Source organism: Mustela nivalis (assembly GCF_964662115.1).
Source record: "Mustela nivalis genome assembly, chromosome: 6".
Classification (NCBI taxonomy): domain Eukaryota; kingdom Metazoa; phylum Chordata; class Mammalia; order Carnivora; family Mustelidae; genus Mustela; species Mustela nivalis.
In genome coordinates this window covers 59,774,648-59,792,733 of record NC_139025.1, presented here as the reverse complement: position 1 = coordinate 59,792,733, position 18,086 = coordinate 59,774,648, and the positions used below count along the sequence as shown (strand labels likewise).

Below are 18,086 nucleotides of genomic sequence, written 5' to 3'. Positions count from 1 at the left end.
AATATTTCACTTTTTAATGGACTTTCTTAAGCAAAAAAGCTAACAAAAATTATGCAATAAAGGTAATAATGAAGAAAACACGTACTTGCCTAAATAAATGGCAATTGGTATGTGATTTTAAAATTTTACGTTCTCTAGGAAATGTCATGAAATACCTGAAGAGCTAGAGTTTACCTTTAGAAAATTTTTCAGTTATTTATTTTTTTGCAACAAATTACCCCAACCTTAGCAGCTCAAAATAAGGAACATTTGTTATTTTATATAGTTTCTGTGGTTCCGGCATCCAGGAGCTGCTTCACTGTGATTCTGGCTTGAGGTTCCTCATGGGGCTGTCATCAAGATCTTGTTGGGGCTGCCATTATATGAAGACTTGACTTGGGCTGAAGGATCTCAATCACAAGACTGACAGTTTGGTGCTGGTAGTTGGCAGGAGATCTCAATTTCTTACCATGTGGCCTCTTCATTGGCCTGCTTGAGTGTTAACTCAACAGTTGGTTTCTCCTAGAGAGAATGATCTACGAGAGAGCAAGGTAGAAGTTGCAGTATCTTTTATGACATAGCCATACACTATCATTTCTGCTATATATTACTGATTACACAGGTTAGCCCTATTCACTGAGGAGGGGACTACTCAGGGGCGTGAATACAAGGAGGTGGAAACCACCGGGGACCATCTTGGACACTGGCTACCTGAGATTTTTGGAATAAGATCTGCAGCTATTACTGCAAATGTTTTTGTTGAATATTAGGATAGGTTAGTTTATGTTAACTTGTTGAGTTTTAAATTTTCTGAATAATTTTATGGTAGAAGATATTTAAGAAAATTAATTGAACTTATTATTTGATTTAGAGATAGTAAACACTAGTAAGAGTTTCTTAGATTTAGTGTCATTTGAGAAGGCATAAGAAAAATATTTTAATCTTTCTTTAGATTGTGTCTTGGAAGTTTTAGTATTACAAATTCCTGTTGACTAAATAAACAAAAGAGGTATAAGAATTTCAAAGTCAACTGACACAGGCACATAATTATTCAGGGAGTCTTATGTTAAGATATGAAGTGAGAAGCACTGTTCTTCTTTCCCTCTTTCTCTGCCCCTAACCCCAAAAATCAATTGATCTCTTCCCCAAATTTGTTTTTCAGTGGCATAATTGGAACTGGTGCCTATTCTGGTATTTATGCTTTTTTCCTCATCTCTCTTTATAAACTGAATGAATCCCTGTTGAACTTGGATCCTAGACATAATAATTATGCTTGCTTGAATACATTGCTTGGGATTAAAGACATATTATTTCTAGGCTGTTATTTTAATTTCCCTAATTAAATAGTAAACTTCTTGAGGAAAAGAACCTTGCTTCATATTTCTCTTGGATTTCTGGCCCTAAAGCATTGTAGCAAAATGGTGATCACTTAGCTCATCCTAATTCACCAAATAGTCAGTGCTTAATTTGAAGGAATGTCATATCTAATATGGTAGATACCGTAACCTAGAAGCAGGCATAGTCACTAAAGTTTATCTATAGGTTTCCGAAAGAAAAAGCCCAGATTAGTGTTGCCTTCCTTGGTATAAAGATCGAGGAGTAAAGGATAGTGCATTGTTTGACTGCAGGCTTGATCATATTCTGGAAATATTTTCGGATTACATTTGACCTGAATTTAACAAGCTTTTCATGAATGATTCAATAACTTTTTTCTAAAAGTTCTATATGGTTTTGTATCATGGGGTACCTATCAGAAAAGTGATATAAAAAGTATACATCTACTTGAAACACAGTGATTCTGGAAATATTTGTAGTTTTTTTTTTTTTTTTTAATAGGCTTAAGGATTTTACTATATTCTGTTCGGACATTGTGGAAAAGATACCAGCACATTCAGTTATAGATAGTGTCTGTAGCAATTTTGAAATTTAAATTTATATGGCAGCCATTCAGATTCCTGTTTTTTCTAATCATGTTTTTCAGAACTGACAGTTTACTGAATACAGGGTCCAGCCATTCAGAACAATCATATAAAATGTTAAAAAGAAAAAGTCAAATGTGGTTGAGAATGATTACAAAGCAGCCTTGACACATTCTTGGGCCTGTAAGCAGGATTCTACAGGCCAATGCCGGCAGGGTTTTGCCTGCAGGAAGCAAGAAAAAGTCAATGCAAATCAGGACAGTTTCTCAGGAGAATAACCTGTGTGGACAAGTATTTGTTTAGGGCCATAAAAATGTGTTTTCTTTCCTTCTTTCTGAAACTTGAACTTCATAGTAAGTTATTTAAAGGCAGGGCACCTTGAATAAGTGCTGATGAAATCATGAAAGGGTATATGTTAAAAACACTGTTTTGGTCCACGTCTTTGCAGCCAGTGTCCTTTGGGAAGAACCTGAATCGCATGAGGGAGAGTCGGGGGTGGGGGTGGGAAGTTGCTGTCCCTACCTCTCTTCTTTTGAAGATGATACTGAGCCTGCCTAACTAACAGGCCAGAGAGACACTGCTGCTTCTGTTGCTGGTCCATCTGCTTGAAGCAGTTTAGGGGAAAGACCATGGACTCTGTTTGTTTTGAATACTACACAGTGCACTTTGGGGCTCAGAGCTCTGGTTTCAGTGGCTGAAATTTGGGCTTCCTTCAGACTTCACTGATTTTTCAAGTTCCTTCCAGCTCTAGCATTCTGGGTTCTAAGTGAGACACCAAGGTAGAAACTGCTCTGTGAAATACATGAAAAATGTATCCAGGATCATCAAGTTGTTTCTGGCTTTTAAAAATTTGCTCAACACCGTGATAGACCATGTGAGTGATGGAGAAATATGTTACACATTGTCGTTTCTGACCCAGGGAGACAAGATAGAATTAATCGTACATGTTAGGCAAAAGACAACAGTAGTTCTTTATCTCTGGGGCTGCTTTCTGCAGTTCCAATTACCCACAGTCAACCACAGTCCAGAAGCAGATCATCCTCCTGACATATTGTCAGAAGGACAGTAGTAGCCTAATGCTGGATCTCAGTGTGTATGTCATTCACCTCACTTTACCTTATCACATAGATCTTTTATCATCTCATCACAAGAAGGTGAGTGCAGTATAGTAAGATTTTTTGACAGAGACAGGGACCATATACACATGACTTTTATTACAGTATATTGTTATAATTGCTCTATTTTATGATTAGTTACTGCTGATAATCTCTTACTGTCCCTACTTTATAAATTAAACTTTATCATAGGTATATCTGTATAGGAAAAACATATATATCTAGGTACTATCCATGGTTTAAGCATCTTGGATCATATCCCCTATGGATAAGTAGGGACTACTATAATTATATTTCTTTTAAAAATTTTCTGTGGCTTTTTCCTTAGTCCCAAATCCAAGATTTCTGATTCAAGTCCACTTTTGTATCTTGGTAAAGTCTTTTTTAGTTTTTCTCACATTTCTTTCTTTCTTTCTTTTTTTTTTTTAAGGTCTTATTTATTTATTTGACAGACAGAGATCACAGGTAGGCAGAGAAGCAGGCAGAGAAAGAGGAGGAAGCAGGGTCCCCGCTGAGCAGAGAGCCCGATGTGGGGCTCGATCCCAGGACCCTGGGATCATGACCAGAGCCAAAGGCAGAGGCTTTAACCCACTGAGCCACCCAGGTGCCCCTTTTCTCAATTTCTTAAGGTACTGTTTTGGTAGTTTATAATTTTTTGCTGCTTTTGTGATTTTGTTCCTTTTCTCATTTTTATTTTTTTAAAGTAGGCTCCATGCCCAATGTGGGACTTAACTCACAACCCTAAGATTAAGAGTCATGTGCTTTACTGACTCAGCCAGCCAGGCACCTCCCACTGCCTTTCTCAATTCCTAAATTAGGTTTTTTGTAATGGATTTACTGCTAAATAACATTTTTTTTTAATACTTTTGCAATAGATTCTTTTGGGGCTAAAGTAACAGAGTCAAGACTTGAATCCAATCAATTGGACTATAGATCATGTGCACTCAATCACCTTATCATGCTGCCTTCTATGTGATTTTTCACTGGAGACTACCATGGATATGATTATATGTTTCTCTTTTTTTGACTTATAAATTGATAAATTTCCTATGGTTAACTGAAGCAACTATTTTGCTATATATTTTTTTCATTTGACTTATGAAGTCATGTATTTCCTAAAGTTAAATGAAGCATTTTATTTTTTTACTCTTACTTGTTACCCCCACATCCATTTATTATATTTATAAGGAAAGTGGTCTATCATTTTCTTTTCTTGCAGTGTCTTTATCTGGCTTTGGTATTAGACTTATACAGTCTTCATAGAATTACTTAGGAAGTGTTCCCTCTTCTTTCATATTCTGTATAAGTTTAAGAAGGATTGATATTAAATATTTGGTAGAATTCACCAGGGAAGCCATCTGGTCCTGGACTTTTCTTTGTAAGGAGGTTTTTGATTACTGATTCAACTCTCTACTTGTTACAGGTCTGATCAAATGTTCTACTTTTTCATGGGTCAGGTTTAATAGTTTACTTGTCTTTTTAAACAGAATTCCTGACATTCACACTCAATTTTGTGACTCATTTTAAAATTATTTAGATTATTACTTACGTTTAAACAGTGTCTTTGCATATCCTCTCTACTTATTTATTTTTTATACTTTAACTTTCCACTTTGGAGCTTTAATTGCATCGTCAAATAATTTTTCCAGAACATAAATATATGTGTGGTATGTTTTCTGTGGGGTATGTATGTGATCCCCGCTGCAAAGGAGATATACAGAGTTCTTTGGGAAGTTTTTTGCCGTTATTCCTACTGGCATCTTTTCTGTACTTCCCTCTTCCTCTGGGACTGCCATTTTGTTTGATGATGTTCCATAGGTCTCTAAGGCTCTGTTGAGGTTTCTTCTTTCTTCTTTCTTCTTTTTGTTCTTCAATTTAGATAACATGGTTGATCTGTTTCCAAGCTCACTATTTTTTTCTTCCATATCTCTTCACATTTACCACTGAGCAACTCTATAGAATTTTTCATTTCAGTTAATGAACTTTTCAACTCTAGAATTTTTATTTTGTTCATTTCATAACTTCTAATTCTTTATTGATATTATATATTTGATGAGACATTACTGTCATACTTTCCTTCATTTGTTTTGACATGATTTCTTTTAGCTCTCTTAACATATTTAAAAAAGTGATTTAAAGTGTTTGTGTAATAGGGCCAATCTCTGGGCTTTCTAAAAGATGGTTTCTTCTTTTTTTCTTTTTTAATAATTTTTTTATTTTTTAATAAACATTTAATGTATTTTTAGCCCCAGGGGTACTGGTCTGTGAATCTCCAGGTTTACACACTTCACAGCACTCACCATAGCACATTCCCTCCCCGATGTCCATAAGCCCACCACCCTCTCCCGACCCCCCTCCCCCAGCAACCCTCAGTTTGTTTTGTGAGATTAAGAGTCACTTATGGTTTGTCTCCCTCCCGATCCCGTCTTGTTTCATTTATTCTTTTCCTACCCCCAAAACCTCCCACATTGCATCTCCACTTTTTCATATCAGGAAGATCATATGATAGTTGTAAAAGATGGTTTCTATTGATTGTCTTGTTTCCTATGTTGAGCTATGCTTTTTTATTTTTTTGCATGTGTCATTTTTTTTGGTTATTGTTATAAACTGAACATTAATTTATTTATTAAAAGATTTTGTTGGGGGACACCTGAGAGGCTCCATTGTTATGTGTCTACCTTCAGCTCGGGTCATGATCCCAGGGTCCTGGGATCGAGGCCTGCATCGGGCTTCCTTTCAGTGGGGAGCCAGCTTCTCCCTCTCATTTCCCCTGCTTGTGTTCTCTCTCTTGGTGTCTCTCTGTCAAATAAATAAAATCTTAAAAAAAAATTTTTTTTATTTGTGGTGCCTGGGTGGCTCAATCATTTCAGGTCATGGTCCTAGGGTCCTGGGATCAAGCCTCACATTGGGCTCCCTGATCAGCAGAGAGCCTGCTTTTCCCTCTCCCTCTGCCTACTGCTCTGCCTACTTGTGCTCTCTCTCTCTCTAAAATAAATAAATAAATAAATAAATAAATAAATAAATAAAATCTTTAAAGAAAAAGGTTTTATTTATTTATTTGAGAGAGAGCATGAGCCTGGCGGGGAGGGGCAGAAGGAGAGGGAGAGGCAGACTCCTTGCTGATTAGGGAGGCCAGTGTGGGGCTCAATCCCAGGACTGTGGGATCATGACCTGAGCCAAAGGCAGAGACTTAACTGACTGAGCCTCCCAGGTACCCCTAAACTGGACATTAAAAATTATGTAATGTGATAATTGGGAAAATAGATCCTTCTTTTCCCCCAGGGTTTGTTATTATTGCTGTTTTCTGTTGTTCTTATTTTTATTGTTGTCATTTAAAGAATTAGTGACTTTCTTGAACTAATTTTGTAAAGTCTCTTCTTTATTGCGTGTGGCTGCTGAAGTCTCTGCTTGGTTAGCTTAATAGTCAGGTAATAATTGAATATAGATTTTCTTGAATGCCTGGAACGAGTGTCTCTCAGATTTTGCTAAGGGATTCTTTTGTGTGTTGGGACATACCCTAGTACTCATGCAGACAATTTACAATACTGCATTAGTCCTAACTTCCAGCTTGCCTGGAACCTCAGTGTTGTCAGAGATGAAAACTTAAAGCTTCTAGTCTCCTCTGAGAATGTGTACAGCCCGTGGTTTTCATATCAGTGTAGAATAGGCACTTGACAATTGGCTTTTTTTGATTGTAATGTAAGTACCTGATGTTAAGTTTTTGATTGCTGAGGAATCCATTTCAAAGACATCCATCTTGAATAAACACATTGCCAACCACATAACTAAATAAAGAAGGATACCCTTCTCATGAAGTTCCCTTTTTTTTTTTTTGGAAAGTTCTGGTTACCTAGTTAATCATTTGATTGCTGCTTGCGTTTTCCTTCCTTTGCTTTAATTGCCACACTTACATTTTAAATTCACTGATAAGGAGTGAACCTGCTAAACCCTGGGCATCCCACCCTCAATTCCAATGAAGTCAGAACCAGGTCCATATATTTACTCTTTATCCCTCTCTCTATCCTTACAAACTCGCTGTGGGGTCATGGGCATGCCATGTACCCTTTAGAACTCATGAATAGTAAACCTTATTGTTTCAAAGTTCCCTGATAGTTGTTGCTGAGGTACATTTTATATTCATAATAAGAACTATAGGACTGGTCCAGCCGTAATATTTGCTGTGGCTTGGGAAATTCTGTGGGGACCTACCACAAATAGTGTGGGCCCAGGTGGTTCCCCACAGGCATTTCCAGTTGATAACATCACTATTGATAGGTTGAGACTGACTCTAAACAACCAATACACATTCACATAGCTGAAAGTTACTAAAATACTTATTTTATTGTTATCTTTATTTTTCGAGGTTACTGGTTAGCTGGGCAGCAGATTATGGGAAGAGGGCAAGTTCTGAGGCATACAAATAAAGGAAGGAAGTATGACCCATAGAAAAGAAAAAAATCTATTCTTGAAAAAGCCTAGGCATTGGACTTTAACTAGACAAATACTTTAAGTTTTCATCTATTTTTATCTTTATATTTACTTTATTGGGTGGTTTGGAGATGCTGTTTTGGCTATTCTGATGCCATTTTAACCTGGCTTTTCCTGCTTAGCATAATGTTCCTGAGATTTGCATTTTGTATATTAGTACCTCATTTTTATTTTAAGAATGCAATCTTAACTGGTTATTGTCAGTATGAAATTTTATTTGTTGAATTGTTAGATATGCTTTGGCCTGCTAGTTTTTTTCCAGTTAACTTTCTTTTTTTCACCAATTATATGGTTACATAATCTATTAATAGTAATATTTTGGTTTCCTCCCTTGTGTTATTTATACATGTACTCTTTCTTTTCATGTTGCATTGGGTCTCATCTGCCTAATGTTTTATTATGAAATATATTTGGTGCAGGAATCTGCAAAAACCTCTTGTGGGTTTTTTTTTTCTGTTTCTGTTTACTCTTTACTCAGATATGGGTGTTGAATTTTATTGAAGATTATCCTTAGCAGTTACTGAGTTGATAACATGAATTTCTGTGGTAATCTGTTAATGTTAGAAACTAGTAATGAATTATCCATGAAGTTATGGGAAAAATTTCCTTGGTCAAGTTTTATTATTTCTAAATATGCTCATTAATTTCCTTTGCAAATATTTTAATTGGGATTTTTGTGTTTATGTTCACAAGTGAGGTAAACTATAGGTTTATTAAGCTATTTTTAGCCTATCTTTGATATTGGTACATTACCTATATGAAATGTGTTGAGAAATTTCTTTATTATGAAATATTGTGTTCATTGCTCAGATTTTTCAAAATTTAATATTTTTGTCATATTCACTTCAGATTGGGTAGAGATACCCTTTGTACTTCTTTCCAATCAATCTCTCCTTCCTCAGATGTGAACAATATCCTGAATTTCGTGTTCATTATTGTCAGGTTTTTATACTTGAATGGTATATTTATAAACCTAAAAGGTTGTAAAGATTTTTTTTTTTTGCAGGATTTCACATTTGCTATTTAGTTAGCGTATTTATTTTATTTATTCATTTTTAAAAGAATTATTTATTTATTTGAGTGGGGGCCAGGGAGAGCACAAGTGGAAGGGGCAGAGGGAGAGGAAGAGAGAATCTCAGACAGACTCCATGTGGAGTGTGGAGCTCAGTTGAGGGCCCAGTCCCAGGACCCTGAGATCATGACCTGAGCCAAAACCAAGAGTCAGACACTTAAATGACTGCGCTGCCCAGGCACCCTTAGTTAGTATATTTATGAAGAGCAATTAGCATTAGTAATGATAAAAATGATGTTAACAGTCATACTCATTAAAATTTAAAGTATACTCATATTCCTTTTTGTTTTGAGTTAGATTAAATTTTAGTTTTTAATATATCTTCCTTGTACAGCCGTTGAATAGCAGTGTTTTACAAAAGCTGTACCTATACCTAATTGTCTAATTAAATCTGATGTTATATCTATTGATATCAATAACTTAAAAAGCCATGAAATTGGAATAATAGATAAAATATTTTCATTGTAGCTTTTGTTTTATGTTTCCTATTTACTGCATAATATTTAGCTTAAATTTCTTTTATATATTCTTCTCTGATTAAATTACTGCAATTTTACTGCATTGAATAATATACCTCTATGATGTTAAAAACTGGCATTATTTTTATTGTTTTTTTTTTTTTTTCCTTCTTCAAGGATATATCTTTAATGGGGAAAGTGTACTGGCACAAGCCATCTCAAGAGCAAGCAGAGCAAGGATTACAGATAAATCTTGAGGAACCTCAAATGGTAAAGTTTTTAATAAAAAATCCTCTTTGCTTATACTGAAGTAGTGGTTTGTCTCTTGTTGCTTGAATGCTTGCTTAGACAGTTAAAAAAAAACAAACAAACAACCTCCCTTCATTCATTTTAGAGGTGTGTTTAACCGTATGAACATCTAACCCAATATCACATTGGAAGTCTTGGCTATTTTGGCTCACCGTTGCTGCCTATCATAGACCTTCTGAGCTAAGTCCCAAAACTCTTTCCAGAAGGGAAATATTTTAACAATTCCTCTGGCCTAGGCATTTATATTCAGAAAGTTGTTGAGAGTTAATTAAAGGTTGTTAGCTTCTAAGAAGCATCATCATATATTTTATTTAGCTAGAAAAAATTTTTTATAGCATCGATGAAGGAAAGGTTTGGTAGAGAAATAATGGATTGTTGGTGACAGAAATTTGTTTCAGAAGTAAAGATTCTTTTTCTTCTATCACTGGCAAAGTATTTATAGGATTCAAAGCAATTTGGAATACATTCCCTATGGATAGGACATGTCTCCCTGTGTATAGAAATCTACAGTTACATAAAAACAAACCATTGCACCATGATCATTTCCTTTATAAAGGATTTGTAAAATATTGTTACATAGCAAGCTCCTTTAGTTCCTGAAAATGAGTCCACATACATAAAAGATTCAGATTACATTTCATTTTTATCATAATATGTTATCATTAGAAAATATATGGAATCTTTCCACAAATGTCATGGATCTTATAATGTTAGAGTTTCTACAACTGATTGAACTACCAGGGTCTGAAATGCTTCTGTATTGAGACCATGCCTTTTTCTGCTTTGTATTCTTATCTCTTATCCCAGGACCCCACATGTGTAAGGCTAATATGTAGATATATCAATTTTGAAACCTTCCCACATATGCTTTGAACTTAAAACTGATATTTAGGGTAGCTTTCTCTAGGGAACACCATTTATAGGTAGATATCGAAACCACTGATATATAAGCTTCCAGTGGGTATAATAAACTGAAAATACAAGATTAGTCAGGTGTGGAAAAATAGAAATTCTTCATTAATACCATTTGACTTAAAACCATTTGCTGCATTCATGTAAAGTATAACAAAAGATACCATTTTTCAGGAAAATACGAAAAGGGCCCAATATCAGGTACTTGACTTAGACATCATTTTGACTCTTTAAAATAAAGATTTAAACAAAAATATTGATTTCTTTGTAATTCTGTGGGAATCATTCTCTCAGTTTTGACATTTACAAGCAATCACTGGACTTTTTTTGGCCACTGGCTTTTTTTTTTTTTTTCTAATGAGATTTATTTATTTATTTTAGAGAGAGAAGGAGAAAGAGAGCGCATGTGTGCACGCATGGAGGGATGGGCAGAGGGAGGCAGAGGGTGTCTTAAGCAGACTCCAAACAGAGCATGGAGCCTGAGGTGGGACTTGATCTCATGACCCTGACATCATGACCTGAGCGGAGACCAAGAATCTGATGCTTAACTGACTGAATCACCCTGGCACTCCTGGCCACTGACTTTTTAAGTTAGAAAATACCTTTTAACTTGATACCTGGTCATGGTAAAAAGGCTCCTCTGTGATATCTTTCATTTCAGACACTCTGCCAGAGAGCAGAACTCTATCTGTCCATCCTACCTGTCCCTTAGGCTTCTAGAAGTTTACTGGGCTGATATTTATCTGGGGAACATTGGCTAACATGCTGTCATCTGGTTGTGCCTGCATCCTACCCTTAGAGCATGGTGGCCTCACTTGTGAACATCTCAGTGCCACAGGTCAGAGATCTCTTAGTTCTTTGATGCAACTTATTTTCTTTAAGTACCTACCATTTCAAGTACAATAGTTTTTGAATCATCATGGAGAATAATTTCCTCATATACTTATTTAAAAAAATCAAAGAGTTTATTTATTCATCCGTTTTCTTACAACATGGTAGGCTTTGTTTTAGACATGGTTAATATAAAGATAGAAAAGACAGTTCTTGACTTTGAGGAACTCATTTTATGGAGTAGACCAATATATAAAGAGACAAAGTACAATACTGCTTAATGAATATTCTAAATAAAGACTACATAGCAGAGGAAAAAATTGATATAATTTTCTTTCATTTATTCATTTACTTGTTCACAAATAATTGGAGATGGTATAAATGCACTAAGTTTTTGAGATATAGAGATAGGTAAGATATGATTATTTTGTTTTCTTAGATTTTAAGTTTTAAAGTACTTAAACTTTCTGGTCTCAGGATGACTTTAAACTCTTTTTTTTTACAGTTTAAATATTATTTTTAAAAAATTTTAAATTTAATTAATTAACATATAATGAATTATTTGTTCTATAGGTACAGCTCTGATACATCAGTCTTTATAATATCCAGTGCTTATTACATCACATGCTCTCCTTAATGTCCATCACCCAGTTGCTGGAGGATGCCTTTAAACTCTTGAAAAATATTTTAAGGATCCAAAGAAGTTTTTGTTTATATGGATTGTATCAATCAATGTTTACCATAATAGAAATTAAAACTGAGAAAAATATAAAATATTTATCCATTCATTTAAAATAATAATAAGCCAATTACATATGAACATCGAACATACCATTTTAGAAAAAAAATCTCAAAAAATTTTAGCAGGAGCATTTTTTTGCTTATCTGTATAATACCTAGTTTAATAGAGAGCTAGAGTCTCATATCTGTTTCTACATTCAATCTGTTTTGTATGTTTTTTGGTTGAAATATATTAGGTAAGCCTAGTCTCATACAGATTAAAAAAGGAATAATATTTTAACAACTACTTAACAAAATTATGGCCACTATTCTTTATTAATATACCAAAACTCTACAAGTGGTAGTGTCTTAAAGATGAGTTGCAATGAGGCATCTGAAACAAGATAAAGTAACGTATTGTATATCCTTACATTAACATCCATTGGTCTACCTTGTTCTTTGAATGGCTCTTCAACCCCTGCATGCTTTTGTAAACTCACATGTTAATCATATGAAAAGTATTGGTTCACTGTTTTACCCACTACTGCTTTTCCATCATGAGTGCAAGCATCAACACAGTGAAAAAGGCAAGTAAGACTTGGTATTATTATGAAAATAGCTTTGAAATTGCAGATCCCCTGAAAGGGTCTCAAAGATTGTCAGGAGTCTGTGGACCACACTTTGAGTGCTTGTCTATTGGGAGTAGGAGAAAGAGGGTAAGAGAGTGAAGATTGGATTCAGGTTGTCTAGGTTCAAACAGAGCACTGCTACTTACTCTCACTGTGACCTTGGGTAGATTTCTTAACGTTTGAAAGTCTCATTTTCTTCATCCACAAAATGGGGTTACAAACAGTTCTTGCTTCGTGGAGTTGTGGTGAAGATTAAGCTTAAATGAAATAGTGCTCATATGTTGATGATTATGATAATGATTACTTAGACAACTACAATGCAGGCTGAAACAGAAGGAGGGCACAGGATACAGACACGATCTGTAAAGGTTTGGTGGCAAAGGGAAGGCTCGGCAGAGTCCTGAAGAGGGTCAGTTGCAGCTACAGGATTGTCACTGCCCTCTCCTCAAGCTTCTCTTTCTTTATTTTCTGTTTTGACGGGTGATACCTTCATCTGTTCAGTCTCCCAAACCAGAATCGGGAGTATGTGTTGAAGCCAGGAGAAGAGAAATTGAAAAGAAAGGGAGTGATTCACATGCCAAAGCTATGGAGGATGGAATGAATGAGCTTATCATAGAAAGCACAAGGCCCATAACACACATCACCTGAGCATATCTGTTCTGCCATTTTATGAAAAAGACTTTATTAAGCCCCCTTTTTACAATGAGGAGAATGAGGCTAAAAAGAATTAAGTAACGACCAAAATCACTCATCTATTAATTGACAGATCCAGGATTTGAATAATGTCCCATCTAGTTATAAAACTTTTACTCTTTTCATTGCACCATCCAATAAATAGTTTTATAGAAATATGAACTCCAGATTAAAGTTTCATTTTACAAACAAATTTCTTGGTTTAGCCATCCTTTTTGTATAATAAAGATAAATAGTATTTGATGCTGTATGACATCTTTATCCTTTATTTTACTTATTAGCAACTGAAAATGTATTGAAGAACAAAGTGATGCAATTGCATTTTCAAGTCATTCTCTAGAATTCAGACTTCTGTATAAATCAGACTGGTTTTATCCATCTGTTAATTTGAAGCAATGAAGCTTTAATTGCCAGTATTCCATAATCCCAAATAGTTTTGGTTTAAAATTGGGTAATATCAAAATATGGTTATAAAGATACTTTACCTAAGACTTGGTGAAATACAGATTAAATCAATGAGATATTTTTAAGGAACACAAAATAGTTTTAAGAGTGATATTTTGTGAGGGCTTTTCACTAGGGCTTACAATGGAATGGGGATGTGTGGTAGACTTCTCGAGGCCTCTGGGCCTCTGGGTCAGCTCTTCTTTGAGTACCTGAAGTCAGGCTTCTGGAAGAGCATCTAGTTAGCAGAAATCCCATTTCTCAGGACCGATGAGCCTCAGAGGTGAGATGTTTCAGTGGGCCTTGATTTTGCATGATTTTGCGGTGAAGTCAGGGTCAGATTGGTGTCTCATGGTTTCCTTAGAGTTGGTGCATAGTTACTGTGGGGTAGCTATATTTTTCTGAGACAAGAACCAGAGAAAATAATTTGCTAGGCTTTATATTGTTCTTAAGCCAATTTGAATTTCTCTTTTTAAATCTTCAGAAGAAATTTACCACCTTTGGTTAATTTTAATCTTGCATTTTTATTATCATTTTGTGGTTAGAAAAAAGCACTGTGTGACTTAAAACTTTGGGAGGACCAATAAGAAGAACATTCTTGTACATTTATGTTTTCCCACAGAATATGCTTGAAGAACTTCCTAAAGCTATCTCAAGTATTTTCCAGCTTGAGCAAGAAGATATGTTAGAGTGGGGAGTCTCAGAAGCAGGAAGCACAGTATGTAAATCTCAGGAAACTCTGGAAGTTCGGCCAGCAGATGAATTGTCTTCATTGAAAGACGAACAGCCCACAGGTGATTCCAAAGCAGCCAAACAGGCATCTTCAAAGGTAAAACACTATTTCTGTTTGAAAAAGTAATGATTTGTGTGGATGTGCAAGTGTGAAGAAATGGATCAGGCAAGGGCCATGGCGTGGAGGTGGATTCGCCCTGAAAAAGGGCCTTCTACTTGTAAATTGCTCATTTGGGAAAAGGGGATATCTGTATATTAAGGGCTTTTTGTCTCAACCCTAATCACAATTCTGGGGAGAGAAGACATTTTTTTTTAAAAATATTTTTAAGTTATTTATGACAGAGGGAGATAGCAAGAGACAGAACACTGCTGAACAGGGAGCCCAATATGGGGCCTCAATCCCAGGACTCCCAGGATGCTGGGATCATGACCTGAGCGGAAGGCACACACTTAACAACTGAGCCACCCAGGAAGAAGACACATTTTTAAGGAGGGAAGAAAACTCAGGGCTTTCAGAAACTGACCCAAAGTCCTCCCATTACCATCTTGAGGGAGTCAGAAACTGGAACCCAGGGAACAGAACTGGGTGAATTTTGTATGTTTTATAACTTTGCCCTGTTTGGGTTTATCCTAACCCTAAGTCTTTTCCTGTTGTGAGAATGTTTCTCATATTTATTTTATCTATGTATAATTTAAATAACTTTTTACCATATCTGTATATTACTTTACTACTATTCACTTGGTACTTTTCTTTAATTTGAGTTACTTTTTGACTTTAATGAATTTATTTAAAATGGGTACATTTTATTAGGATACGGGGTGCCTGGGTGGCTCAGTGGGTTAAAGCCTCTGCCTTCAGCTCGGGTCATGATCCCAGGGTCCTGGGATCGAGCCCCGCATCGGGCTCTCTGCTCAGCAGGGAGTCTGGTTTCTCCTCTCTCTCTCCCTGCCTCTCTGCCTATTTGTGATCTCTGTCAAATAAATAAATAAAATCTTTTTAAAAAAAAGCCACTTTTCCCTGAACCACAAAATATTATCTTATTATCACCATGGATCCTCTCTCTAGCTGATTCAAATGGGAAGGTAAACAACCTTCCCTCTCCTTTTGGGTACCCTCTCCTATTAAAGACAGTATTCCTGCTATTTTTTCACCCACGTCAACTGGCCATTCTTTAACTTGGATCCAAAATTCCCAACTCTGAAACCTTGGGTTTATCTGTGACCTCCCATCCCCTTGCCTTTAACCCACAATGAGTCTCCAAGATCTAGATTATTCCTAACATTGTTGTTTGTAAGGTTTTCTTTCTCTTTTCTAGTTGCGTTCATCCACTTTGTTAAGTGTTTTGCATATATTATCCTACTTCTAAAAATAGATTTCTTAACAAGACTGTATTTGAATAAACTGTCATAAAGAATATAAAGAACTGGGGGGAGGAGTCAAGATGGTGGAGAAGTAGCAGGCTGAGACTACATCAGGTAGCAGGAGATCGCCTAGGTAGCTTATCAAACCATTGCAAATACCTACAAATCCAGCAGGAGATCAAAGAGAAGAGGAACAGCAATTCTAGAAATAGAAAATTGACCACTTTCTGAAAGGTAGGACCGGTGGAGAAGTGAATCCAAAGCAACCGGAAGATAGACCCCAGGGGGGAGGGGCCAGTTCCCTGCAAACAGCGGAACAATGGAGCACAAAATAAGGACTTTTAAAAGTCTGCTCCACTGAGGGACATAGCTCCAGAGGCTAAACCAGGGTGAAGCCCATGTGGGGCCAGTGTGGCCCTAGGTCCCACACCAAGGATCTGGGGTGTCTGAGTGTCGCAGAGCTTGCAGGTATTAGACCGGGAAAGCTGGCTACAGAGACAGAGCTGAGGAGTGAGCTCTCAGCTCGGGGTTACCTTGAACTGGTTGCAGGTTGGGTGAGCTTGGAGCGCAGGCAGAGGCCAGGGAGATGGGAGTGATTGGGCTCTTTTCTCTGAGGGTACACTGAGGAGTGGGGCCCTGAGCTCTTGGCTCCTCTGGGCTGGAGACTGGGAGGCTGCCATTTTCATTCCCATCCTCTGGAACTCTACGGAAAGCATTCAGGGGACAAAAGCTCCTGAAAGCGAACCTGAGCAGATTACTTAGCCCGGCCCTTGGTAAGGGCAGTGCAATTCTGCCTGCGGCAAAGACACTTGAGAATCACTGCAACAGGCCCCCCCCCCCCCCCCAGAAGATCAACAACAAATCCAGCCAAGACAAAGTTCACCTACCAAGGAGAGCAGCAGAATTCCAGTGGAGGAGAAAGCAAAGCATGGAACACATGCCTTTCTTCCTATAATTCTTTAGTCTTGCAGTTAATTTAATTTTTTTTTTATTTTTTTTCTTCTGCCAAATTTTTTTTTTAACTTTTACCCTTTTCTTTTTTAACGTTTTTTAACTAGTTTATCTATCTATCTATCTATGTATAGCTATATATTTTTTCTTTTTTATATTTTTTCTTTATTTTCTTTTTAAAATAATTTATTTTATTTTTTTCTGAATGTCTTTTTATCCCCTTTTCTAATATATATAATATCTAATATATCTAATATATATATTTTTCTTTTTTATATTTTTTCTTTATTTTCTTTTTTAAAAAATAATTTATTTTATTTTATTGTATTTTTTTATGAACATCTTTTTATCCCCTTCTCCCCTCCAACGATTTGGGGTCTCTTCTGATTTGGTCAAAATGATTTTCCTGGGGTCTTTGCCACCCTTTCAGTATTTTATTTGCTTCTTCATATACTCTTATCTGGACAAAATGACAAGGTGGAAAAGCTCAACACAAAAAAAGAACAAGAGGCAGTACCAAAGGCTAGGAACCTAATCCATACAGACATTGGTAATATGTCAGATCTAGAGTTCAGAATGACGATTCTCAAGGTTCTAGCCAGGCTCGAAAAAGGCATGGAAGATACTAGAGAAACCCTCTCTGGAGAGATAAAGGCCCTTTCTAGAGACATAAAATAACTAAAATCTAACCAAGTTGAAATAAAAAAAGCTATTAATGAGGTGGAATAAAAAATGGACAGTCACTGCTAGGATAAATGAAGCAGAAGAAAGAAATAGCGATATAGAAGACCAAATGACAGAAAATAAAGAAGCTGAGCAAAAGAGGGTCAAACAGCTACTGGACCACAAGGGGAGAATTCGAGAGATAAGTGACACCATAAGACGAAACAACATTAGAATAATTGGGATTCCAGAAGAAGAAGAAAGAGAGAGGGGAGCAGAAAGTATATTGGAGAGAATTATTATAGAGAATTTCCCTAATATGGCAAAGGGAACAAGCAAAAAAATCCAGAAAGTGCAGAGAACCCCCCTCAAAATCAACAAGAATAGGTCCACACCCCGTCACCTGATAGTAAAATTCACAAGTCTTAGTGACAAAGAGAAAATCCTGAAAGCAGCCCAGGAAAAGAAGTCTGTAACATACAATGGTAAAAATATTAGATTGGCAGTGGACTTATCCACAGAGACCTGGCAGACCAGAAAGAACTGCCATGATATATTCACTGCACTAAATGAGAATAACATGCAACCAAGAACACTATATCCATCTAGGCTATCATTGAAAATAGAAGGAGAGATTAAAAGCTTCCAGGACAAACAAAAACTGAAAGAATTTGCAAACACCAAACCAGCTCTACAGGAAATATTGAAAGGGGTCCTCTAAGCAAAGAGAGAGTCTAAAAGTAGTAGATCAGAAAGGAACAGAGACAATACAGTAACAGTCACCTTATAGGCAATACAATGGCACTAAA

The 18,086-nt window shown here is 36.3% G+C and overlaps 1 protein-coding gene across 7 annotated transcripts in view; it reads left to right on the top strand.

The window, feature by feature from the left end:
* Positions 1 to 18,086, top strand: part of TTC6 (tetratricopeptide repeat domain 6) — a 222,677-nt gene that overhangs the window by 74,860 nt on the left and 129,731 nt on the right. For all 7 annotated transcript variants that reach the window (XM_082737772.1, XM_082737774.1, XM_082737775.1 and 4 more), the window contains exons 3-4: positions 9,209 to 9,301; positions 14,192 to 14,398. In XM_082737772.1, coding sequence (XP_082593898.1) covers positions 9,209 to 9,301; positions 14,192 to 14,398 — 300 coding nt within the window. The remainder of the gene's footprint in view (positions 1 to 9,208; positions 9,302 to 14,191; positions 14,399 to 18,086) is intronic.